Source organism: Electrophorus electricus, chromosome 15, assembly GCF_041902795.1.
Source record: "Electrophorus electricus isolate QZ-2024a chromosome 15, ASM4190279v1, whole genome shotgun sequence".
NCBI classification, from domain to species: Eukaryota; Metazoa; Chordata; class Actinopteri; order Gymnotiformes; family Gymnotidae; genus Electrophorus; species Electrophorus electricus.
The window spans coordinates 742,501-770,122 of record NC_137511.1 but is presented as its reverse complement, the minus strand read 5'-3'; the positions used below and the strand labels follow the sequence as shown (position 1 = coordinate 770,122).

At 41.4% G+C, this 27,622-nt stretch overlaps 1 protein-coding gene across 12 annotated transcripts in view; it reads left to right on the top strand.

Moving 5' to 3' along the window:
• pcdh15b (protocadherin-related 15b) overlaps positions 1–27,622 on the top strand; it is a 115,232-nt gene that overhangs the window by 2,586 nt on the left and 85,024 nt on the right. For 4 of the 12 annotated variants that reach the window (XM_081697168.1, XM_035533817.2, XM_081697163.1 and 1 more), the window contains exons 2-6: positions 4,072–4,183; positions 9,646–9,660; positions 10,007–10,072; positions 26,149–26,309; positions 26,499–26,654. In XM_081697168.1, coding sequence (XP_081553294.1) covers positions 4,099–4,183; positions 9,646–9,660; positions 10,007–10,072; positions 26,149–26,309; positions 26,499–26,654 — 483 coding nt within the window. In that variant the 5' untranslated portion in view covers positions 4,072–4,098. Of the gene's footprint in view, positions 1–20; positions 1,049–4,071; positions 4,184–9,645; positions 9,661–10,006; positions 10,073–26,148; positions 26,310–26,498; positions 26,655–27,622 lie in introns of those variants that run through there. The other 8 variants (XM_081697162.1, XM_081697164.1, XM_081697165.1 and 5 more) reach the window with 6 other exon arrangements.

Here is a 27,622-nt window from a genome sequence, read left to right as displayed (position 1 = left end):
AAATTCTCATGTCCCTGCAGCTTCGCCTGCCTTCGATCTGCTGAATATGCTGCCTGTGAAGAACTTCCACATACTTCCACAAGACGTACGCATGCCAGTGAGCCCGGCGGGGTCAGCGTGTGGACACGCAGCAGGGGCATGGCGCAACACCTCTCTGCTGATGGAGGCCAGACATCAGCCCCTGTTTTGCTCTCAGATTTGACTCTGATAGGAGTCTTACGGGGTCGGAGGGCCTCCTTTTGACAAATGTCCCTATAGAACTGGCAATAGAACTGTCCATGTCTTTTACAGAGTACCTGAAGGCTGGTCTTTTGTTTAGGACCTGCAACCAAGGCTATTTCATCTTCATTACAAGCTCTATGGCAGTTCATATTCTATTCATCTATAAGAGCATTTTCTCTCATAGTAACCAGGATGTCCACAGGCTATTGTGCACTAGAATGACTGCAGGAAGTTAAGTACTCCTAGGTTCTGTCTACTTATGCAGCACAATCATGTAAATGGTTTTTACAAATCCTTGTAAGTCATAGATGTGCTGTGATTTGTATATTTGTGTATGTATGTGTGTGTGTAGGACAGGGTAAAATTTTCATACTGTATGCTTTTTTTTTTGCAAGGCTAACAGAACCAAAGATTTTCATTGGGTTGAAGTTACAGTTACACTCAACAGCCACTTTATTAGAAACATCTACCCTGTACCTCCATTCACTGGCCATGTTGTTAGGTTATTATCTACCTTATTGGTGCATTTTCTGAGTGTACAGTTTTAGATTGAATTAAATCCACAATTTTTGGCCATCTTTACCTCATGCATTACTGATCAAGTGAATAGTTCAGTTTCAGAAAGTCTTCCCCAGAACTGCTGCATTTGCTAATTATCCCAGTAGGCTCTATTAATTAATGAAGTCAGATGGATGATTCAAATCTATGATGCTTACATGCTGAACTTGCACTTGACCACAGAAGCACTTCAGACTGGATATGATGTGCCTGACAGGGTCAACAGACCGTCACAGTGCCATGGTAGAGGCAGTGGTGGCATTGCTGGGTGGGTCGATTGCTGCATTTGTATGTTTATTTAGGAATTTTTGCTGTTATGTCAATCATTCTGACAAGTCTTTTAATTCTGTTCATTTCCTCTTAGTGTATCCACTTGTTGAAAATAAAATAGAACAATTTGCTCTTATGTAAGTCATATTCGTAATTTTCCTACTGTGCACATTATTTTAGGGTTCAAGAGTAAAACACTAGAGGAAATTACACACACACACACACACACACACACACACACACACACATGCACACACGCACAGTACTCCTAGAAAGCTAGTTTGGATCACTAATTCCATCTCTATGACTTATATTTTAATCATTTGTGGCATAATCACAATAATTAAACATTAATTTGTTCTTAAATTATCATCACAACTACATTAATCAGCCCTTTTTTGCATTTTAGGAGTAAAAGAATGCCACCTACTAAATGAAGGAGTTCATCCATCTCACCACTTATTATAATTCTTACCTATATGAGACTGACAACATGCTCCATAAGGTTCACGCACTGAAGGCTGAGGAGACATTCTGAGATAAGGACAGATATGAGTCACCATGAATGGGCGGGAATACTTTGAGATGTGCCTGTCCATCAACCGTGTTAAATGAGTTCTGCTTCACTGAGCCTCCACAGTCCCTGACCACGTCCCTCTCGCTGAACATAATGAAAGCCAGATCTAAGATGCTCACCTACAGGTGCTAATGCACCCTAGGCGAGACCATCTCATGACCTTGACTGAAAACCCCCCACACGTGTGTATTCTTGAGGCTGTCGCAGCAGAGCTGCCTTCAGATGCTCCTCAGAGACTGAGGCATGCTGTTTGAGAGGAGAACGTCCAGGCTGGCTTGGCAGCAGGTTAATAGTCTTGGGGAGCAATCAGTCAGTGCTACCTGCCGCTCCTGCGCTCCATTCCTCGTCGGCCTCATTATTCTCTGACTGTTGTTTTCTGTCATCCGCGTAGCGGGCGGTGATGGTGCCACTATGGAGGGTGCTAAGAGTAATGGATTAGCCGTGTTCACGGGTTCAGTGTGGCCCATTACCTTACTGATCTCTGTCAGAATCCGCCCCATCGCTTCGGAGCTGAACGGAGTGATTTTCAGCATTGCCTTCGTCTCTCCGGTAATAGCGCTCACACACTCTGGAGCGCTTCTGTCACGACGGAAACAAGTCGGTCCAGACAATATGGCATTCCTTCTGTTGTCATATTTGGTTTGCAGATTTGATTTTGGTGTCTAATTTACCTTTTGCCTTGGAGTTTGTCTTTTCATTGATATCACTGGGGCAACACCTGATGTGTTTTCCTTTCTGTTATGATTCGGTATTTGATAGAAGTGCCATTCCAGGAACTGTATCAAAAGAAATCTTTTCTGGGGGTGCAGAATGCAGGCATGTTTTTGAGAGGTTCTTGAACTCGGACCCCGAGACATGCACACTAGGCCAGCATGTGTTCTTCTCTCTGCATATAAAATTAAATGTGGAGAGCTCTGTTTTATGCCATTAGCTTACTGAGCGTACTGGAGGCTGGTAACATTACTGTGCATGGACTATGAGTCTGAGCAATAAACATCCTTATTGGACCTGCATGATCCAAAACCTTCAAAAGGAATCACAGGCAGTCAATGTGATCCAGTTGCTTTCTTCAATCAGTGGCATTCTCAAAGTCTGAATGATCACTTTTTGAATGTTGTGAGAATCATCATTGAGTTGGGAAGGATGGCTGACTGTCCTGACAACAGAGGGGCAAAGTGCGATGTGTCTTCAAAGACTCGTGGAGAGCATGGAGAACAAAGGCCTTCTAATCTCCAGGCATGATGAGTGTGTCAGAGCACTCATAGAGTCTCGGACAGAAAAGGTTGTGATGAAGTTTACTGGCTTGAAAGAACATGTCACTATCTGTCCAATTGCTCATCGTCCCTTTATCTGCACAGCGTTCTATGGAATATCCTTGAATTACAAAAGTTTAATCTGATAACCGAATCCCAGAGGTGGATATATCTTTTGCTTCCTTGCTGTAGTCACAGTATGTAGGCCAGCTGTTAGCCAGTCCAAACTCTGTTTGACTCTCTATTCTCCATGTTCAGCCTGAGCATTCTGTGAAATGTGATATTACTATCCTAGATAATACACTGCAATATCTGTGTTTCATTCCTTTTTGTGAGATTCTTTTGCTATGGATAAAAAAGGAGAGCTGTGGGAAACAGTATTCGTGTTTAACTCTAAAACAGATTTTCCTTGATTTGTTCACTTAACCTTATCCATTCACAATGGCCAGAGACCTGTAAGAGACTTGTAGATTATTTGAGCTTTGACTCATCTCCTGTAACTGTTACCTTGTAAGCAATTGCATGGGGCCCAGAATCATGTGTGCTGCTTTAGATACTAAACATAATGGCTGCAACGCAGGGGTTTTCGTTGTGGCTGTGACATGCTTAAACCTCAGTGGCCATGCTATTGCCATAGTGACACTGGAGCACATCTCCTTTGTGTTCAGCTAAACCTGGTGATCAAGGGAGAGGTGTGCTGACCTCTGATGTGCAGGAAAAGTTCAAAGCTTTTTATTTGGGTCGTTCCATCATGCTCTCGGAGAGCACTCATCATTCTATCTGCAGACTTCAAAGAGAACAGTTATATGTGCAACAAATACCATTCCTCCGTTCCATTTTTACCTTGAGCCTGCATTTGATGCAACACCTCTCCAAGGCCAAACCTTTGGATGTACCTGCAGTGTAAAATCTGAACTGTAATTACGGTAAAGGGGCAGACCGTGGCCTGTGTCTGTTTTAATGCTGAGATCAGGCTGATTAATCAGAAGTGCTCTGGTAATGTGTAGGATAGGCAGGGTAAGAAAACAGTCTGTCCTTGAAATACAGTAAATTCAGGTACAGTGGACATGCACAATATTGTGAGAGCTGTTTATCTACTCGCTCCTGCCTTATGGTTTCTGTGTTTTGAATGAAGTCAATATTTGAAAGCTTCTTCTTTGTGAATCAGTAATGCTTCCTTTGTGTTTGCAGGTGGGCATGCAGTAACGCTGGGGGAGGATGTGGCCGTCTTTGTGGTTCTGTAAGTGGCTGGGAGTTGGCATTGGAGTCCTTGCTGCGTCAAGCTTCTCTCAGGACTCAGAGGGTGGGTGCTGCTTGTAATTCTGAAATAGTGCTGACTCACAATATCCCCAAGAAAGGAACTTCCCAAAGCCTCATCACTCAGGGAATGTGTGCCTTCTTCAGCTAACCTAATACACCTAGACACGTGGTTTTGTTTTTGATTTAATGGCATTTGCACAAATCTGATCAACAAATTGAGTTCTGGCTTTCTAATGATTTACAGGCTCCTGGGTTGAAATATGAAGTATATTGATGAGGTATTTTCAGCACTTTAATAGTAAATTTATGATTTTAAATTATGTAAACAACCGTGCCCCGGCATACTTATCGCCAGGTTTTTCCTGGAGGGATTTCCTCTCTGATGACCCAGTGATGACCCACTCTCTCACTATAATGCATGATAATTTCATACACTTTCATTCTGGCATAATGCCTGCATAACATGACTCTGGGCATTCAAAATTCAAATCAGGTCTCCATCTTGGCTCTATTTTCCCTGGATCTTCTCGGACTGAGGAATGGCTCTTTGTGCTTTTCTCTTGTTATATGAGTGCCCGCTGTAATCTGTAATTCCCTCAAGCAGATACACGGAAATGGCGGTTTCGTTAAAAATCAAAAACTGATTCCCCAAATGCTGAGGCTATAAGGAATGCTGGGGGGAGGTGGAAGGAGTCACAATAGCAAGCAGAAGAACTGTCCAGGTCAGCAAACAGGCCAACAAGCTCCTGAACACTGGGATCGATAGGTGTCCACCGTGCTCCTGGTCTGAAGACAGATGAAAGGGCTAATGCAGTGTGGGCAGGCTCATGGACACAAACACACAGGCCATGGTTGAAACACAAGAAGCAATAAGGAAAACAGAGACATCATTGCTCAGAAGCTCAGCTTACACAGAGAGAGACGCAGAAATAAGATGGCACGTGAACACGGTAGCTGACGTTGTAACCAGGAGCAGGTGTAGATCATGGCTCAGGCTTCGTGTGGATCCAGTGGACTGTAGGGCGGTGACGTGAAGCACCGTAGTGGCCAAAAGTGTGACAGTGACAGCGATTTTACATTTGTTTCTAGTGATTTTTCTTTAACACTCCTTTAACAGTAACAGCTGGCAGTTCAATATTAACTATTATTTCAGTTGTTCATATCAAGAGATCATCTACGTTTCAACCCAGGCTTTTAGCTCACTGGAACATATGGCCTGTCAACAGTGCAAATGTGTAATGGTATAATGGATTGGAGTATTCCGAGGTGTGCTGAGAGTTTAATATGCTCATTTCACTGGTGGCCTTCTTTTCTGGTGGTGACGCTTGTGCTAAATTAGCATTTTGTAAGAAAGAAATGTTGGATTTATTCTGTGATTTATTAGTTTTAACCACTGGTGTTGGGAACTAATGAACAGCCATTGTTAATGTTGTTAACAAGTGTTGTTAACATTCTTGGTTTGGGAATATTGAGCTTTTTGGTTTTCATTTTGCATTATTAGTCAATTCACCAGTAGCTACAGCACGCTGCATTGTTTTGAAGGCCTCCATTCAAGGTTAGAATTTATGGTAATTTGCTGAAATCATAATGAGCCTCCTTATGTTCTTGTCATGCCCTGAACACGACAGGGTTGCTGCACTAAAGAAACAAGCAGCTCAGCCTCATCGGCCTTCTGCCACAAGCAAGAAACAAAGTGCAACACAAGAGGTTGCTGTGCTGATGTACCTCATCTGCTCACCTGTAACCTGTCTGCACTCCATTCTTCCCTGTCTCTCTCTGTCCCCGTGGCAACTGCTAAAGTTCAGATTCTCCATAATTGAATGAAATGGGATTGATTCTATTACATTTATGTAACTCCGGGCAATGCAGCACACAGCCAGCGGGCTTAAACTGCAGCTGTACACTGCCTCTGCTTTATCAAAAGGCCCAGAAGTCTCATCTTAGCAATAAGGAGCATTGTAGCTTGGCTATGGGCACCCAGGTGTGCGCTGCCACATCAGAGAATAGCCATACGTCCTTGGTGCAGAGGGGCATGAATCAGTCATGGGTCAGTCCGGACAAGTCCCAGCTACAGGCTAAAGAAGGCCAAGGCTCAGATTCACACTGCGAAATGTAATCTCATCTGCCAGTTACCGGGAGGCTCCGCCCCCCCTCTCCAAATGTGCTCTGTCTTCATACTGGCCAGCCATTTTAAGAAATACATTAATGCGTGTGCTCACAGACCTGAATGTGGAGTGGTGTGATGAGAACCACTATACGTACACACATTACCAAGGCAATGACGCTCGAAGCTGTAGTATAGTACAAACAAATTTGCTTTGTTTTAAGAGGGTAATACATAGTAATACGTAGGAAAATGAGATTGTTTGGTTCTTGTTTCAAGATCTATTGTAGAATTTATTTACTTGTTGGATTGAAGGCATTCGGGCAACATACCTCAGTAGCCTGTGTGTGCCTGGAGCTCTTCTTTACACTTGCTTTTAATGAGGTTTAATTGACTGTAATCAAAATAAAGCAATCCTCCAACATGAAATTAATTATTTCTTGATAAGAACACAGTTGCTTTCTTGATTACCATAAATTACATCTTTTGATTTGGTTTTATTTTATTTTTGCTTTGTTTTCTACCTTTTTTTCTGCGGTGTTATTTTATAAGGGCGATATAAGGGTGATAAGAGGACCACATAAGGGCCATAAGAGCTGAAGGAAACGTGAAGGCATGAAGGTCAGAATCAGCAGATTATTCAAAACGGTTTCACACAGTCATGTTCATCTCCACTGAGAGGTGGCCATGGAGAACTTTGACCTTGCCTGACATAAGTATGTCCCAGGACAGAGCTCAAGACAGTGTGTATGTGTGTGTGTGTGTGTGTGTGTGTGGACCAGCTTGCAATGTTCCATTTTGTTATTCACTATTCTGACAAATCTATGAAACATTACTTATCAGTCAATTGATTATTTGGTTATTATTGACTGCTTGAAGAAAAACAGATATGGTAGGAGTCCCATGTACTCTGATGATGTCATATCCCATAATCCACCTTATAATGATCATTGAGGTTCTCCTGTCCTGTTCAGTAGTTATAATTAAATCAAACAGTGATTCTGGAAGTGTTTGATATTTGACTTCTGACATCTTTCAAGGAATTGTGGTTTCTGTATGTAGGTCTGAGATTAATCTACTCAGAGGGCCAAGTTTGAGGTTAAATGAGGTGAATAACCAGGATTTAGCCCAAACTTGTTTATTTACCCTTCAGATACAGACCCATAATGAGAGATTATTAAATGTCCTGTGTGCTAATATATGTATATATGTGTATATATTTCTGCCCATGCAGTGTTTATGCAACCCAGGGTAATTTTGCTATTCTTTAATGTTTCATTATTCTTTCAGTGCAATTATGGTATTTAAATGGCATGATGGATTTTCTAAAAAAGTCATTTAATCTTGCTAAAGGACTTTGGCTTGATTTTTATGAAAAATTACAGCTCGTCATTTAGAAATAAATGTAAATAAATAACCTGATATATAAATCAACAATACATTATTAAAATGGTTATATAGCACAATCCCTAGGCAGCCTGCCAGTCTTCCAAATAACAATTTAAAACCAAGCCATATTTGAGTGTCAGTATCAAGCAGCCTTTACTAGCTACACAGCACTGGTCCCCAGAGTCAGTATATGGCCCACAGTCTAGTTGATGGCTGAGTGGAGACTGAGGCATGGGCTGTGGGTTTGGTAATTGATGAGTGTGGAATTTCTTCAAATGACTACTTGCGTTGCCTCCTGTCTAAGCACGGAGAAGTGTGTTCCACACAGACTAGCCATCCTGAACTCTGAGAAGCAGTCCAGATGGCACCACAGAACTGGTGACATTCCCAAATATGGAGTTTGAGCTGTTGAGTCCATTGATAGTTTGATAGTCTTGTCTAAGGATGCTCTGTCTAATGCCTTACAGTGACACTGTGACTCTGTTTGGCAAAGCAGCCCCGTACTTGTAGCTTGGCACCCTCAATTCGCATCTCTCCAGTGCAGACTGGATATTTTTAATCCTTTAGAGGGCATTTTGATTCTATTTGGGCTTGTCCATGGACTGTACTGTATCTTCTAAAATAATCCGCAGTCCTTAACTATGAAATGTGACTTATGAATTCAAAAAAGTCTAACAGACTTCGATTAACACAAAACTGCATGTCTGCATGTGCGCTGATTGTGTACATATTGCTGTGAAATCATATGCATTTCTAAGTATAATTAAATCAGGTTTGGACTATCCAATCAAATAACTTTTACAGGCATTCGTCATGTTGTATGACCATAAAGGGGTGAAGGGACTTGCTGTTGTAAATCTTTAAAAGGAGAGATAGCCAGTCTTTGGGCTGCTTGTTGAAATGGCCTGTGATCAGTGGCCCAGTTGCTATGAGGCTCACTCAGCTTGGGTGTAGTGTGACGGTGCGTCTGATGTCATGTAACATGACCTATATGCGATTAATCTCTAATTCATGAGCACCAGACCAAAGGGAGGTTTTGGAGACATACGAAGTGTGGACGGACATCCTGGCATTGGAATACGCTGACCAGATGCAGCGTAATGAACAGACGTGGGGTTGTGTCCTGGCGCAAACAGAAAACTGCTCATCCTTGACTTTAAATGTAATGTTGGAACACCTGTAACAGAATGATTAATACGCAGAGCGGGACATTTCACACAGTCCGGAGTTCCTGCTGAACGAAAGTTTTCTTTCTAACCACCGTTGTGTGTTGCTGAGAAATTCATGGTGTCGATTTGGGGGTGATTTACATGCTGCTGTCATTCTTCGCATAACTAGCCGTTGATTTTTGGGGCAGGAAGCATTGGAGGAAGGGAGAGCAAAAGAGGAACAGAGAGCTGCTCCAGGCTGCAAATGAAAGCATGAACAAGCACAGATCCCCCTTGCCAGCCAGGAAGGAGGACGTTAATCAAATCATTCACTCAAGCACTGAGTGCAGCGCTGTCCGAGTCCCGCTGCACTCACTTCTAAATCTAGCAAATGCAGCATCCGCACTAAATGCTCTGTGCAAGTCTGAAGCGTTTTAGGCAAACGCTGCTAATCACTGAATAAGTTGCTTGTCTGATGACAAGAGTGAAGGTGTATTGACAATTCTGCTGATTCCAAGCTTGACAGAGTTTATTTGTCTGTCCACCTACATCTTTCTGTGTGAGTATCAATGGTGCTAATAGTGCTATTGCTAATACTGTCACAGTCAGGTTTAAATCAATCCATTAAATGCCAATCTTATCAGCAAACCCACATGGCTTTGAACGTTAAGTTTCCAATAAATAAATAAGACTTGAGTACAAATGAACTGTAACTGAAGCTGAAGACTATTGCTCAGTACAGGAAGGTACCAGTGTCCAAACTCTACCTCTATGTCTATTCACAGTATGCATCTATGCACATAAAAATGTTAGTTTATCTCTCTCTCTCTCCTTCCTTGCTGATAACACTGTTTCTGACCACAGACTGGCAGTATGAGGGTAAGTATGTTAACCTTTTTTTCCTCTTCATCTCTGGCATCCTTTCATCTGCTCTGAGAGCACCACTCGATCGGCCCCTGCCTGCCCCTACCGTAATGGCCTTAAAGCACATAGAATGTCATTTTGGGAAAAGACCCACGCCACGTGTTCCTGCCCCTGTCCGTGGTGCTGAATATAGTACTCATACTGTAGATCCTATATTTATGTGCTAGTCTTGCCACAGCCGGACATAATGGGCACCTTAACCCCAGCTGAAATTGAAATGTCTCCCGTCCTCTTTAGCATGAGTTGTATGCTGTTGTTTGAGGCTGATGACATTTAATGTCTTTTTCTTTTTGCCTTACAGAATGCAAGCTCTCTAGAGCTGGTCCACCAGCCACCATAGTCGCCATAGATGAAGAGAGCCCCAATGGTAGGCATCCATCCCCTTTTTTTCCATGAATTTGACAAAGAAAACACTTCAGTTTGCTAGTGTTAATGCGTCAACATGGTTGATAGTATGAGAGTTTAAATATTTTAAAAGCAGATAGGATGTCTTTGAAAAGAAGTTTGGGACTGTTCAACATCATATTTATTTTCTAGGATTTTTTTTTTGTAGAAGGCATGGGAATGTAGAAAGCAATTTAAAAAAAAATATCTTTCAGTGTTATAACTCAAATTTATGGCTGATTAAAGAATGGATAAGATTTGTGTAGTACATAGAATTTATGAAAGCAAAAAAAAAAAACAAACAACAAAAAAAATTACTCTAATGACAAAAGTTCCTGTTATGGCAAATGTGAATTGAAGTCAGTGCCATTTTAGGCCTCCCACAGTGCACCTCACAGGACTGGAGTGCCACATCACAGATGGTGTTCAGTGTGCCTCCACAGTCAGGGGGCTCTCTATGTGTAATGGATCTTTCTCTTTGTGTGTTACAAACACGCACACGCACACGCACACATACACACACTCACACACACACACACATACACAAGCATGCACACACATGCACACACACACACACACACACATACACACACACACACATGCACACACACACACACACACACACACACACTCACACACACACACACATACACACACACACATACACAAACATGCACACAAACACACATGCACACACACACACACACACACACGCACACACATGCACACACACACACACACACACACACTCACACACACACACACATACACAAGCATGCACACACATGCACACACACACACACACACACACACACACACTCACACACACACACACACACATACACAAGCATGCACACAAACACACACGCACACACATGCACACACACACACACACACACACACACACACACACACTCTCTCTCTCTCTCTCTCTCTCTCTCTCTCTCTCTCTCTCTCTCTCTCTCTCTCTCTCCGTTTGATGTGGACTATTTGGGCTAGCTCTGTAATTGTCTTTGAACATTAGTGAACCTTTTGACAGGTATGATGGGGGGTCTAGCCTTTAGCACTAGCCAAGCTGTAAATGCACCCTAAAAGGGTTTTGATAGCCTCAATCTCCCAGTGAGACCTGAACACAGCACAGGTCTCTAATATACTCCAGGAATGTCTCCTGAAGGACATGGTCAATTGTTTATACAGTTAATAATTTGTTATAAATGTGTGTAATTAACTTGGTAAGCAAATCAGGAGAGTTTAAGGAGTCATTTATTTAGGTCATGACTCAGTGAATATTAAACAGTATAAAATGGTCTCAATGTTTTGGGTGTAACTGGGTCTCATCAGTGAACTTTTTGCTGCTGCTGTCAGGTAGAACTGATCCCATCAGTCACAGGACAGACGGTTGGTCGCTGGAGATGCTGTGTGCACCCACAAGTCTGAAACAAAGTCCAGTTTCTGACAAGTTATAAAACCAATTTAATTTTTTTTTATTGTGGCCCCAAATACAATATGGCAAAATTAGGTTTTTAATTAAAAAAATTAACACTATTGCAGATGTGTATAGTGAACCCTTGTGTAAGTTGAGACTTTATTATTTAAATGAACTCCATACTATATTATTAAAATTCGTGGTGCTCTTGGTGATTTGGTGGGCAGTGGTTTAGACCCCGAGCCAAAACCCCAGGGTAACTTGACATCCAGGCTTGTGGGAGGTGACGTTGACAAGCATGCTGTGAGCAGTGCTTCCCTCTGAACAGCTCATCCCACTGTAATCTGTCATCAAAGTTCTGTATTCCAGAGCCAGAACACATAGTCTTAGCCCTTGTGAGTCCTGCCTGCAGCTGTATATGAAGAAATGTGTTTTCATTCTAGCTGGCACTTAACTATCCTTCATTTGCACTGTACGATATATTGAGTGTTATGTGTCATTAATGTTTGATGTCTGTCACACCTGTGTGCATTTTAGTCAGGATCTTGTTGACTCTGAAGACAGTTATTACGACTTCAGGATAGACACTGTTCTCGGCTTTGTTTGCATTTAAACCAGTAGTAGTAAAGTGATTAATTCTTTGGCTTTGGGATTTTATGCAGAAGTTAGAGAAAGGTTGTATTTGCCTGGAAAGATCGAGGAAAACGACTTGTCTTTGTCAAAGTTAAGTGAGGCTGTAAGATGGAAGGATTTAAGAAATTCTTTTCTCATTAAATAGACTTTTATTTCAGGCTCCATTGTGTTGAGTTTCGTTTGAGTGGATGAAGCACTGAGGCTTGTGAATTTACAACTTCAGATTCACCCAAGTTTATTATCTCCTAATCTATGTGATGCAGATTTGTCATCGTTCATAAATCATGAATATTATCAATAATGTTAAGTTTCCTCATCTACCTTTTTATTTCTTCCCTCCGTTAGTGATCACTGCCTATCACATAAATGAGGGAACTTAAAAAGTTGAGACCTTTTCAGATAAAGGTTTCAAATGTAGTTTTTAGGTCAGTTCTGACAAACACAAGTGTTAGATGTGCGCTTACATATGTTGGGGCATGAGTGTGATTGCCACTAATGAAAATAAGTTTGACAACAACAGAACGTGGCGCCTGCCATGCTTAGTAACGGCATCATGAAGAGGATGTCCTCCCTCTGTTGGAGACATCGAGACACAGAGGATGTCCTCTCTCTGTTGGAGTTATCGAGACACAAAGGATGTCCTCTTTCTGTTGGAGACATTGAGAAACACCCTCATGTTCCTGGTGCATTAATCATTTCCCTGGAGGGACATTATATCTCACAGAGGTTTCCTGCTACATCTGGGTGAGAAACCACCGATTACAGAGTGTTGATAATTCTGCACTGAAGCAGAGAGGTGACTGTGCTCTTTAATACAGACTGAGAAGATAAAGCTTCCCAGATCTATCACTGTTTATTTAATGAAGCCGATGCTACCGTTCGCATCTAATTTAGAAGGTTCATAAGGTTAAAGCTCCGTCATACTGCAAATAGATTAAATTATAAGCATTGCTGACATACGTATTCACAGGTAAAATTCATAGGAGGATATTTTCAATTTATCTAAATATTTTTGGGGAAAAAATCAATAGTTCATAACATTCAGCACACATAGAGTATTAAGTCATGATGGTGGCCTCTGACCTCTATAGTGGCAGGTGAGAATAAATTGTATAAGCAGGAAATTAGTGTTGGCTCTGTTTTGTGGTTTGTGCTAGATCAGTGTGCATCAGTTAATAATAATAATAATAATAATAATAATGGATTTTACATGAAAGCCACTCTATATAAAAGCAGTGGGAAAATCCTTTGAAAAGATTGTTTTTCTGTGTGCTCTTCTGAGACTGCCCAAAGTTAGGGGGGTGTTCCTTTCCATTTAGATGTTGTAAGACATTATATGATCCACAGCTAATATGACTATGGAGTAAACCTATTCTTTAGATTACCATTATCATATTTAAAGTGATATTCTGTGTTTTTTATTTATTTATTTATTTTTCTGATGCGCTTGTATTTGAATTTCATAGTACAGATCTAATTCTATTCTAATTTACAGTACTTAACTTTTTTTCTCATGCCTACATTTCAGTAAAAAATGTTGGAATCATTTTTCAAAATCATGGTCATGAACTGATAAGTTTAGAATCTTATCCCATCAAACTGCTTAGTCCATGTTTACTTTTACCTTCAGCACAAGAAGGTTTAAACAAAACCTTAGATGGCTGGTTTGTTTACTTGATTGCATCACCATCTATCTTTAACATGAGAGCACTTTGCATCTATCTTGCCATTTTGTCTCATTCCTTAGGTTTCAGATTCACACAGTTGTGCAACAGCTTCCCAGAAAATCACCAGGGTTACGCTACTACACGAGCTTTTATTAAAAAGGAACTATTTCATATCAATTGGCCAGGGCTATAAAGTGTCACTGGAAGATGGGACCCCATAAAAGACTGTAGGATCAAATCTCATTTCTCTCTCCCTCTCACCCCTCCTTAGTAGCGTGGCGCACCAGGGACCATGACATAATGGTTATTATTATATCAGTACCTTGCTACAGTACCTTGCCATTCTTGGACGGTGGAATGCTCTTTTGTGTCTAAACCCCTGTGGTGCAGTGCGGCATCAGGTATGCAGGATGGAATAGTGTGCACTGATTGATTCGAGGATGGAGATCAGCACCATTTGCAGAATAAATTGAATGTCAGGCCATGGTGAAGTATCCCCTTCACTGACATAGTGAGGAGTTTCAGAAGCTGGCCAGGTCAGTGGGAAGGTCCACTTGAGTGTTCACATTGAAACAGATGAAGGTGATGAAGAGATGAGCTTGATGGTTAATTAGCAACGTGAGCTCGAGTGACAATCACTTGTGATATTTGGAGGAACACGGTCAGCTATTGATCTGTAGAAATGACATGAAGGCTATGAGTGCAGACCTTGAGCTAATTAGACAGTGCCTGGAGGTTCTGAAGGACTCTTGAAGCTGGACAGAGCAGAGCAGAGCAAACCTGCCTTCATTATCAGATTTCCTTGATACAGTTCTTCCAACTCATTTGGCCTTCATCAGCCTGCGCTGTTCTCTCAGATCTCATTAAATGCTAGTTGCTAGTTCTCTGATCCTTCTCGATGCATTCAATTAGATGCACAGCACCGCCCAAACTGTCTTCACACCAAAACTACATTTGTGACATTTGGTTAGTTAAAAGAGTGAGTGCATCACAAAGAGCCTGATCCAAGTGCAAATTAGAGACCAGCTTTCATCTTTGTGAAGTCCTGCATACGGCTACTATATAGGTCACATTTTCTCAGCACACTCCAAACAATTCCATTCATTGGACTGGAGTTCTGGATTGCAGCATGGCTGTGGTTTGACTTCTTTCAGGGTTTTCTCTTCTGGCCCTGCATGCGGTGTGAAGCGAGTCCAAGTCCACAGCTGGGGACATGTGTGTGGCCCTTCAAGCTCAGTGACAGCAAGCATGATTTCATATTCCCAGCCTGGCTGATCCTGGGTTTATCCACACTGTGCTATAAGGCCCCATGCCAAAGCTATCCCTCAGCTTCCCTCTGCTCAGAGACAGGTAGCTACACTGGGAAACCCGGCCAGCCGAAGCCCCTAGAGGTGGCTTAAAACTGCCTCGTTGAGGACAAGGACCAAAGAGAATCTAGTCCTTCGTTTTAAACACTGCTTCAAGGTTTGGCTCATTGGTCCAACCATTTCTGAATGGATTTTGAACATTCTCTCATCCCTCTTGTCTGCACTGTGATAAACCCTGAAAGAGCGTCATCTTATTGTCTAACATCAGTCTTAAGAAAATGGATCTGATTCTGTCACTCATGGTTTCGGCGACATTTTTTCGCCTTGGATTCCAGATGGTTCTCTGGCTGATTTAAAGTGATGCATATTCCCTGCCTGGATCAGTGCGAGGGCAGACAGCAAGCAGGCCAAAGCACCTAGCACTACAGAGCCATGCTGAGCTTCTCGTACTCATGGAAGACTCGTACTCATTATTAATGAACTCTGGTGTACATGGACCAGTAGATCCATCCACTGGCTTTAGTTATGAGAAGAGCTCACCTGAACTGACAGCATGACCGATAGTGTGGCATTCTGAATTATTTAACTAGAATTAATCAATTATTACATGTTCTTGCCTATGAACTGTTAAGTACTGTTAAGGGTATGTTAAGAAATAGTTTCCTTGGTTTGTGTTGATTGGGATTGCATTTTTGTATATTGTATTTTTACCTATTGTTTGCAACCATTTGACGCTTTGCTTTGAGTCGATCCTCCATTCAGACAGAGCACTCCCTCTCATGTTTGGACAATCTATATGCATCCAGGCAACCACTGCATCAATCATCTGGTATACTTCTCTAGGGTCAAGGCTATTCAATACGTCCTCCTGCCTCCTCCACACAAAAGCTGGACCAGAGACCAGAAAACAGCTCTGCATCCTTCCCTTTACTAAAGAAACAGAATTTTTAGGAAATCCGCTTCCTAGTCATAAAGATGGAGGAAGTCCTTTTACAGCAGATATGTGCTGAGATCTCCTGGATTATTTATTCTGGCGGTCAGTATGAAACTGAAAGATGCTCTTTGATTTAGGCTTTTGTTAAAAAAAACATCTATCCTGGGTGCTTATAACAAGTTGGGACACACTATGACAAATAAAGGGTCATGGCAGCATTCCAGTTTTTGTGTGTTTGCCACAAAATTGTATATCCCATGTAGTTGCCATGTTTGTAGATATAGGTTGGAGTAATAATAATGGGTCACACACGTCAGCATTTAGTGATCTGACTCTCCTGGAGAATTAAGTAGACTGAGACTCCTCTGTTACAGCCACAAAGGAAGTTAGTAAATGTAAGGCACATGCACCGTTCCACACTGAAGTGTACTCTGAATACAGGAAATGGATTGCACAAATAATATTCAGACATTTAGACAATGGCTAATCCTCTTTCAGCTTTGGGTACACTGTGTGTGTGTGTGTGTGTGTGTGTTTATATATATATATATATAGTGTTCTTATTTACTTGCTTGACCATGCAGCTAGGACTTAAAGACTAGGACTCTTTTGTTCTTGTGTCTTTTATGTTTCTTTTATGGATTTGTTCAATTTTCTCCTGCCAGAAATCTACACTTTCAAAAAATGTGTTCTCCAGTTCCTTACTATGTATACCACAGTTAAAACAAAAAAGTCACAGGCATGCCAAGTGGAGTCATGGTAAATTGATGTCATTTTCCAGATTCATGGTACAAGAGCTGAAGAATAAAAACATCCACCAAATGGCCAAGTGTCACAGCCTGAAATGGAAACCCTGCCAAGGTCTTTGGTCAAAGCTCTTTTAACGGCCAGTACCTTTGGTTCCACTATTATCTCCCCTTTCCTGAGCCAAACCTCCTGATTGGCCATAAACATCTGATAACCCTTTCTCACCGATTTGAGTGACTCCTCTGGAGAGTTTAAACCTCTGATGCCCCGGAAACTTCTCCGATTAGCCATACTGCTATGACAAATTACTACTGAGACAACTGATTTCATCCCTTATGGTTCCCATTGTCATCTTGCATCCAGCACATTGGGAATGTACAGTGTAAACATGATGTGAGGGTCAGATTGTTGGCCAGCCAGTAATGTAAATGATAGGGCTCTCTCTCATCCTGTTTAGGAAATTACATGCACTGCGCAGCGCACTCACATTTTCCTAAATCCTGGTAATGAAATGGATCAGGCTGAATGACTCTCAAATGTACCATACCACTGAAACTATGATGCAAACTAAGGTAAAAGATTACAGTTTTTAACCAAATCAGACACTCCAGATCTTTCCTCTTTTGGAGGGAAGCCCTTCTTCCTGTTATCAAATGCTGGTTGTGTACAGAGTCTTGCTGGTGTACTCTAAAGGCCACTGCAGTACGGGAGGCCTTGGTGAGAACAGGGCTGGTGGCACAGTAGCTGCTCAGGGATTGTACGGGCAAATGAAAGGAGAAGTGAGCAGAATAGAGAGGATGTGAAGTCGCGTGGGCACCAAAGCCAGGTGCAGGAGCAGCTTGCTGAGACTTGGCCTGCTACGTGCCAGCTGCTGGGTATTCCCCGCCTGGGCTCAGGGTGGGAAGGCCATGGGTTCAGCAAGACCGTCCAGCTGTTTGAGACGCTGGGAGCAGGTGCCCTGAGCTGGAAGGTCATGGTATTCCACAATGAGGAAATGTTTGAATGAATCCTCACAACTTTTCAACAGCTTAAGCAAAGAATGCTATGGATGAAGCCCGTGCTACAGTTTGGTTTGCTAGAAAGTAGCATTTGGTAATCAAATGAATGACATTGTGTTGAATATCCTTTCTTTATTCAGTCTCATTCCAATCTGTATAGCAAAGCTGTGTTATTTAACCGTCAAGACAGTTGCTGATAGGCTCCAAAACCCCCAAAAACCTGCAGGAATTTTGCTGTACACCTTCATCAATGAAGTTCCTGCATGTTATCTTTAGGGTTCCACAGGAATGATCATTTTCCTGTGGGATCAACCAGGAATCCTGCAGGATACCTACACCACCAAAATACAACATGCACAGGACTATTGTGTAGCTTCTGTAGAATTACTACAAAACTACTCTTAATAAATAACCATTTCAGAAAAAAGAACAAAATGAAAAAATATATAAATATATGTCATGAAATATGGATCCTGGAGTAAACAAAGAGAAGAAGAGAAACAAGGTAAACAAAACATTAAAATAATTGATCTTATGAAGTGTGTCATTAAGATCCAGTAGCTAATTTTATTTCTAAATCATATCATTATTATATATCAGTGATGAATGCCTTGATGAATTTGTATGTCCTTATTTTTTTCTTGTTTTTTGGAGTTTCTGTCATTTTGCAGTGTGCATTCCCTTCTTCTATTGCCTTAAGTACAATAATAATATTTATATCATACATTTAAATCTACATTAATCCAAATACATTTCAAAAGACATATTTAAAATAAACATGAGTCAGTCATTGACTTACCCATACAATGTTCAAACAGATGTGAATTTACAACAAAGAATATTACCGTGTGAAACTCAAGCAGGCTGAATAATTTGCAGATTGTAATTATGAGCACTATGTCTGGTGAGTAATAATGTAATAAAATGACTACCTTAATAGAAGATTGTGCTCATCATTCAGTTTGTCACTTACTGATGTCCTAAAAAATTTCCTTTGGTATGCAGGGAAATCGATTCTGCATGATATTGGAAAATGAAAGTAGTAATAAATATATAAATTCTAATTGTGCATAAAGAACCATTAATATATCTGACAAACCCAAAACCCAAACTAGTGAAATATAAATAAATATAGTGAATATAAAGAGCACAGGAAGGTCTCCTTCCAAAAACAGACACTGCACGATTTTTAATCATAGCTGGCCAAGAAACACCCCGTCTGCCACATGCCCAGAATGTCTGTCTGCTAATATTCAGTGTTTTGTACCTTTCAGCCTGAGAGATGTAAGTCATGTGAGGACATCTCCAGTTACTGAACTGCAGAAGTGCAAAAAGGAATGTAGTGTTTCAGATACATTAGTTTACATATTAATACATAAACAAGTTAGATAATCTTTATAACAGTGTAGCAATGGTTATATGTGAAAATTGTAAGAAACCCCTAATGAGACCATTCTAATACTTGTCTACATTCCTCACATTTCTCAATGCAATGATATAAAATTATCAAAGTAATGTTTTAATAATATCTAAATAACTGGTTCTCCCATAGCCCACTGAGAATGTACCTGAGTGGAAGGTTTAGGCACTGTGGCAGGCTGACATGTTAGGTAACACACTGACAAAGAAATAGCTCCTTAAATCTGCTAATAATGTCCAACTGGGGAAAAAAAATCACATTAGTCTTATAATCAAAAACCAATTAAAAAACTTTTGCGATACAGAAGACAGAAACATGGCTAAGATCAAATACCTTGTTACAGTTTACAAGTTTAAGGGTTTAAGCTTCTGATTCTGTGTTTGTAAAGCCTTGACCTCTCTCCTCTGGTCTTTGACCTCTCTCCTCAGGGCTTTTTTGTTTGCTTCTCTTCGAATTTTAAGCACCTTGTTCTTATTTGCTTTGTTTAAAGTTGAAATGGAGAATTAAATGATTTTTTTCAGCATTCAAATATTTTATTTATGTAAGCCAATTAGTATGCTATTTACATTTCATTTAGTTACATTTACATAAACTATTACATAGCCATATAGATTATAATATAAACTATTGTCCTGTGTAAAGGCTTATTGCTTTCAGGGAGCTTATCTTTGCATCGAGGCATTTCAGTAGCCTCTCTTTATTCTCTACAGAAATAACGGTACTTACTTTAATGCATTAATGTCAACATAACAGTTATTCAGTATTTTATTAGGGCCACCACAGTTTGGTTTCCAAGAGCATGGCACAGAAAATGTCTATTTTAGCAAGGCAGCCAAGCAAGGCCCATGGAATCCACATGAAATGGTTCATTCGTGTTGTGTGAAAACCTGCAATGAAGTCAAATGACAGATAAGGCAAAATGGAAGGCACCAAGTCCTGTGCGAATTGAATTTTGTATGAAATATTATCTGCTGACGTAGTGTGAATTCAGGTAATCTGGGACATTTTTTTGTCATTTTGAATTTTGATATCTGTCTAACATGTTAGATCATCACATTATAATTTTCCACAAACCCTAAGATGCTCTCTAAAAGCAACAGAAGAAAGACTGTAGATATCGTACCCAGAAGAGAGATGCCACACCTGTTAGTGTTCTTAGTGCCAAAAGAAAAAAAATCTGCATGAATTTTACAGTCTGGGACAAGTAACTCTATAATCTGGGATAATGGTATTAGGCTTATACAAAACCTAAATCACCTTATTTTACACAGACCAAGCTCAACATCACCAATTTTTAAAAAGCAAAAAAAATCTGAATAATAAAATTTATATAGTTTGCAGAAATTTTGTTCATTTAAACATATAAAAAATCATTTTTTTTTTCATAAAGAAATAACTAAATAAAGAAACTGTCAGGTAAAATACTTTTTATCTCTAATCAGGATTAATGGATCTACAGTGTTGACTCGTTTAAATAAATTTAAAACATTCCATTAAAATTATATAACATTCTTAAAAAATCAACTAAAATTCAATCAACAGGAAGTAACAATTATTTGTGTGTTTATTCATTTAAATTTCCCACTCTGTTAAAATTTTGCAGGGAACAGAAATCTGCCGGTGATAGTCCTGTTGTCATCCATCATGCCATTATCTTCTGCACATGTTTCATGACACCAGATCTTACAGGAAATCCACTCTTCAGTGCCTTTGGGACTGTCTCAGACACTTTATTAAAATGTTAAAAATGCTACAATTCATTTTAATTAATTTTTTTATATTTAATAATTCAGTCTTAACTCATGAAAGTTGCTGATTCGATATGTGATTATTTTTTGCCTACTAAACATTATAATATCACTCTTTGCTCACAAACGTAAAAGCCAAGGTATGTTTATTGAACAAGCAGAGATAGGAAACACAGTTCACTAGAATCACCATAATAACAATCATGACATTACAACCAAGAAAAAATGAACACAAATGCTTTGTGCTGGATGAAGGTAGCTAACTAGGCATATAACAAAAAGAAAAAGAAATAAAGGAAGAGAGAACTGTTTAAGCAACTTGTGGGGATGACCAGCCAGGCAATCTACTCATCAACCAAACAAGGCCAACAAAGGAAACTTATTAATCCAACGAAATTCGTGATTAAAGCATGACCAAACTATAACAGAGGAATCAGGAGAAAAAGGAAAAACAGTTCAGAGGGAGAACTCATTATAGGACTGAGGAGGCTTTATCGCAGAGGAGAGGAAAGATTTAACTGATCTAATGTGATGTATAAATAATACATTTACTATTGATACCAAATGATAACATAAAAAGTGAATAGCCTGTTCCGATGACTTTCTGGCGCTCGACCATGTAGAACTGTCTGGGTGGCACAGAGAGAGAGATTGTCCATCTTCCTTCAAGCCGTCAGGGTGGCACACTAAAAGAGAGTGTCAGTCTTCCATCAAACTGCTCGGATGGCAGTGAGAGAGAGTGTAAGTTTCCCCAGCATTGCTGGTTTGACAGTGCACACGCAATGAAGGCCAGTGACCAGGGTTCTTGGATGAGGGATTGGAACTTCAGAGCTGGCTCAGCTGGAGAGTCATATGTAGGCTTTTCCAAAGCAAGAGTTTGGATTCTTTTCCAGCAGCACAATGAGTTTGTTTGATGAAAGCTGTGATGAGCAAATTCTGGCAAATGCAAACAAACGATAAGAAATTAGTAAACTAATAAACAAAGAAAGAAGAAAAAATGTAAATAAACTAAGGTGAGATTTGAGTCTTTCTAGCTGCATAGCAAGTGGTTATTGACTTAGTTTAGAAAAAGAAAAGTTGGAGTGGTTGTCTCCCCTCGCAGTTTTGTTTCAGTAGGTCCTTCACACCTTGTATCAGGTCCTGTCTGTGGCCTGGGGGCGAGAGAAGGCCGAGAGAAAGCCCACACTGACCAGGTCAAAGTTACATCAGAGGGATGCATTGTAATCTGCCTTCACTACATCTCTGTCCCCATATGTGTGCTGGCAGATGACACATATGACTCCTTTTTCTTGAGATTTGCCGTTGGCCCATCTCCCTGAATGCAGGAAAAATGTCATTGCCTGTGAAGTTCATGGACGGAACAGTTGATCTTTTCCTGATGGTGGTTGTTTTTTCTTGGACTGACACCTTGACCAAGATGTTAGACAAGACTGCTGCTGACCTGTTGCCCTTGCATTGCTGCCTCCACCTCAACCCCGAGTGCCAGAGGTGGTGCAGAATTCTGGAGCCCTGCCAGTGGGCACCGATAATGACGCTGGTGAAGAGGGCCATGTATGGGTTTGGCCTCGGTACGGAGGTGGGGAGAGGCGCTGAGGGGGGTGATGGGCTGGCGTGCACTAGGAGGTCTCTCTGATGTGAGCTGTGTTCAATGGGTAGAGCCCACTGCCCTGAAAGACAGCCATGGCATTCAAAAGGGTCACTGCCTTGCTCCAGGCCATTGAAAAGACAGCCAAAAACAAGTTTCTGTCTAGCCTTTCCCCCTGTTCTCCCCAGTGATGGCCCCACCCTCTAGCCTCCAGTAATGCTTCAGGCTCTTAAAGAGTGCCCTGGCTGCTGGCTTCCAGTAGGGTGAGGCATGTGATGTAAGACCAATTATATTATTGTCCTTCATTAGGTTTAAAAGCTCCATGCTATGTGGGAGCTGTGTCCGTCAAGCAGAACACGTGGACATGGCTCATGTTGCACACATGTTGCTTCCCCCATCCACCCTTTTTCAGACATTTTCACCAGGGCATTTAGTAGACACCCAGGAGCCACTCTACCTTCATCCCTTTGCCCTGAATATGATCCTTGCGGTTCCATACCCACCGGCAGCATTAAAACAGGCAAGGCAGATGGTGGTCTCTGCCTTCTCACCTGTAATGACCACGAAACATGCCCCCCACCCAACCTCAGCAACCACCCTTGAGGCAAAGTTGTTGTGCAGGTCTATCTCATCACAGTTACAAATATGGGTGCATTTTTTAAGCCCAAAGTCTTAGTCAGAGAACCACTTCATAACTACCAGGTAGTTCTGAACCTGAGTTTCAGGAACGCCTGAAACCAGACACAGCCAGCTTTTTGCTCTGTTTCTGAAAAGCCCTATATTCCTGCTTTTTTGTGCGAACTGGAAAGTAAGGTTCTGGATATCTTGGGATAATCCCCCTTTTCCCAAGTGTCTTTGTAACCTCTGGAAGCTCATTTTCATCTTCTTGGGAGATAAATAGTTTTCTCCCCGTTGTGTGATTGCCGTCCCCCGTGCCGCTGAATCTCCGTTGAAGGTTTGAACGTTCTGAGCCATGGCCAAAACACGAAGATGAGGGATACTTCCTTCCTCCACCAGCTTTCTGGACTCAGCTGTAGCTTCCTTCATACTAGTCTGATTCAGCTTCTTCCTGCTTCTCTCATTTCTCTCTCTCTCTCTCTCTCTCTCTCTCTCTCTCTCTCTCTCTCTCATTCTTTCTGATGCCCTCTCTTTTCCTGACACTATGGTGCCATTGTATTCTGTAAGCTAATACATTTAATTGGGTTAATCATGTCATATTTTCTTATTTTAGCTAATGACTCATGTGTAAATAGTGTGTGTGGCGGGGGGAGACAGAGAGAGAGAGAGAGAGAGAGAGAGAGAGAGAGAGAGAGAGAGAGAGAGAGAGAGAGAGAGAATGTGTGTATGTGTGTACAGTGCATTGTCTACTGCCAGTAGACCAAGTAGTTAACACTTGTGGGCTAATAGGCAAGCTAATGTGGCTAGAGAGCTAAGTGATTGTGCTGGTTACCTGGGTCACTACATTTAGCTAAGTACCATTTAAAATAGCTTGGTCACTAACCAGACAATCAATTTCAACAGACAGGGACAGACAGTCTGACAACTGCAGGACATATGCTAAATCTCTTTAGTTTATCATTTTATACTCCAGCAAAGCAGGGTTATAAAAATCATATGATGTGACTGAACAATTATGCAGCCTTAGGAAGTTTCTAAATTAAAAATTCCCCAATTTAAAGAACTTAAATGACTGTACCAAATTACCCAAAGTATACTGTCCCACATTGTTAAAAATATAATAAAGTAGAACAACAAAATGTTTGAAAAAAATTATACAAATAGCACATTTCAACACTTTAACTGTATTAAAAATCAAGCATTGTTGTGTCTTTTCAAGCACGTGTGTTGCTTGAATATATCACAAACATAATTTGATAACAATGAGAAGATTCCAGTAACTGCAGTGTACTGTAGTAAGAGATATGGAGATGTTCACAATTGCGATGAAGTACACAGTTCTGTTTCTCTGGGAACTGTGTACTTCAATACAGTTTTGAATATCTCTATTGTCTTATTTAGGACAGATCGTACGTCACTGACCGCGGTGCGTTATCCCGGGGGTGTGGCTTCCGATTGAGATATGCCCTGCCCCTTTCTGTGACATCGCCTGCATGAAGTCATGTGATTTCAATCGTAAGGCGTCCATGCTAAACCTATAATAAAAGTCCTGTTGACTATATCGTTAAAGCGGGGAGTAAACACACTTGAGTTTAGGTGTCCCACGTTACCCGAGTTCCTCCTACCTTATTAGCGTCACTGCCCAATATTTCCCATATGCGGTAACCACGAGTAATACGCTCCTATGTTAGGCAGTAATGTGCCACGCAGCGCCACAGCGATAACTGTCAAAGAAAAATACGCGTGGCTATTGCCATATAAGACCACAATGTACATATGTGTAGATATTAAAAAAATAAGCATTTTTATGCATTATGTGCTTTTCTTGTCCGTGTGGTTTTTTTGGGTTTTTTTTTTTTTCTTGTGAGTTGTGGGGCTTTAATTTCTGGAGATGTCTCAAGAGTCATAAGGTGCTGAGAAGTGTGTTGGCACGAATGGCAGCCAGATGTTTGATACCACGCACACGAATTCAGTGCATTCAGTCCCAGTCACAGTATGCTTAACCACTCAGTTGCAAGCGTTTTGCAAACGTGGTCTTGAGGAAGTCACAACTCTCTTCAAGTACAGCTGGCTTTTCTAGGCACCCTTAAACACCCTTAAACAAAATGTTGTCATGCCAAACCCACTTAAGAAATCAGTGTAAAAGGTTTATGCTAGTAATGTTAGTGGTAGAAAACCTAACTAAATTGTTTGTTATGTGTTCTGTATAACAGTGAATTAATCAGTGAATGGTAGACTAGTGTGGCTCATGAAATTGGCTTGGATGCAATGAGCTTCTTGCGCTTACATTGTAATGTTCTACAAAACGAGTGCCAAAGACCATATCAAACAATCTGGACTTGCTTCCTTGTTTTGTGTGTGTGCGTAGGTGTGCAGGCATGTGCGTAAGGGATGGTGATTGTGTTTCCGTTTGGCACATTTTAATACAGAAAAACAACTGTGAAACTGTGGAGCCAGCACATTTCGATGTAGTCAGCATGAAACAGTTATTATGGCAGCAACACAACAGACAGGGGCACATTTGCCAGGAGATGCTTGATTCCTTTTGTTTTTTTATTTAAGGTTTACATCCACTGAGATAATACATTATTCACACATTCCAGAAGGAATATTCACTCTGATGCAGAATCATTTGGCACAGCTTGCTTGAAAAAAGCAAGATGATTTCCCTCATATGTGTTCAATTACTGAACCTTTCATCTCAGAAACAGTGGAGGAAAAAACATCAGCAGCAAAAAATTGGCAGCGCACTGTAATTAAACGGGTCCTTTTTAAAATGGTTTGGTACACTTAATTTGGTTGAATATGACATTGATATCTAAATAATTACGTGGGGGACTTGCAAGCCACAGGAGACGATGAGGAATTCCACAAAAGACTCAAACAGGAGAAATACACAAGAGGGCATATAGAGGACTGAATGCAGCACTCATACTGAGTGTAAAATGAGGAAACTTCTGTTTGTAATTGACCCAGGTACTCTTCTGGTGGAAAACATGCAGATCAATGGGCAGACAGAGGACCCGGACAGAACCATCGCGTTATCCCTGCGAGACAACTCCAACAACTGGGTGATCCTAGACCCAGTCCAGCAACGTCTTTACCTTAACAGTACTGGTAGAGTCTTGGATCGGGATGTAAGTTACTCAAATGATCTGGCTCTCTGTAATTGCTTTTTTTTAATTTTTTAAATTAAGCAGAGTTTCAGGGTTGCATGTTTGGTTCAGAGTCCACATCCCAGATGAACTCCTTAATGAGAATGAACTGAGGAAAACCTTCTGACCATCTTGTTGCAAACTAACTGCCATCTGTTTCCTGCCTATTAGCCTCCTTCCTACATCCAGACCATCGTGGTGCAGGTCCAGTGCACCAATGAGCTGATTGGCACAGTGATTCTCCACGAGGTGCGCATCATTGTGAGGGATCGCAATGACAATGCTCCTCACTTCCGGCAGCCACGCTACTACGTGGCTGTTAATGAGGTAAATTCCCCCAGATGGTCCGGGTAGCATTCTGGAAAGATTCAGCTGCTACACATCCCAGACACTTTCCCAGTGTGCCGCAAACCTTTGCATCTGAGTTCATTCTACCGGCGTGCTCACCCCTGGGCTTTTGAAGAATTATTAAAATTCACAGTGTGCTGATAATTGGTGGGTAAGGACTGGAAATGCTGCCTGTTGAGTTGGGGTCATGCAACATTTTGCATACAGTGTGCAGCTGGAGCTACAGCACCTGCCTGCTGATTCTGGTTGTTTAGGGCCTGCTGTATAATTACAGCCAGTAGCAGACCGCTTACTCGCCACTGTTCAGTCGACTAGTGTGGCTTCTGTGATTCACCACCTCCTGACTCCAAGGCTGTGTTGTGATGTGTGCTTTTAATCTCTCTTGGCTACTAGCAGCACAAGACAACAGTAGAGATACTCCTGACACTGGTGTGCTGGTGGTGGGTCTACATGAAGTGTTCTGCCAGGGGAGTGTGTCCGTATCTGGTCAGAGGCATTGCGTGTCACCATCTCAGTAGCATGGAACATCCACGCAGACATTTTCTCCACTTTTCGTCTGTAATTCCCTGTTGGCTAAGTTCCCTTTCCCTGTTCAGTGACTGTTTCTATAGGTGTTGATGTTAAAATGTGTAACACCGCTGTAGGTCATGGACCGCTGGCCACCTCCCAAAGGGGTGGGGATGGTAACATGCATCCTTGGAGGCTTTTGCCTAATTGAAAGCGACTCCCCGGGGGGCTGTCAGTGCAGATTTGCCTCATTACATGGGGCAGCCGTGGAGAGCGATGGACAGCCTTTCCACAGGCTGCTGCAGCCTGAGAAAAACCGCTGCACGTCATTTCTTGCTATCGATTCAGGCACGGGTCCGGAAGCGTGGGACTGACAGGTTGATGAGGAGTCCAGCGGACCCTGAGGCATCAGTCAGCAGCAGTCACTGACCGCAGGGGAA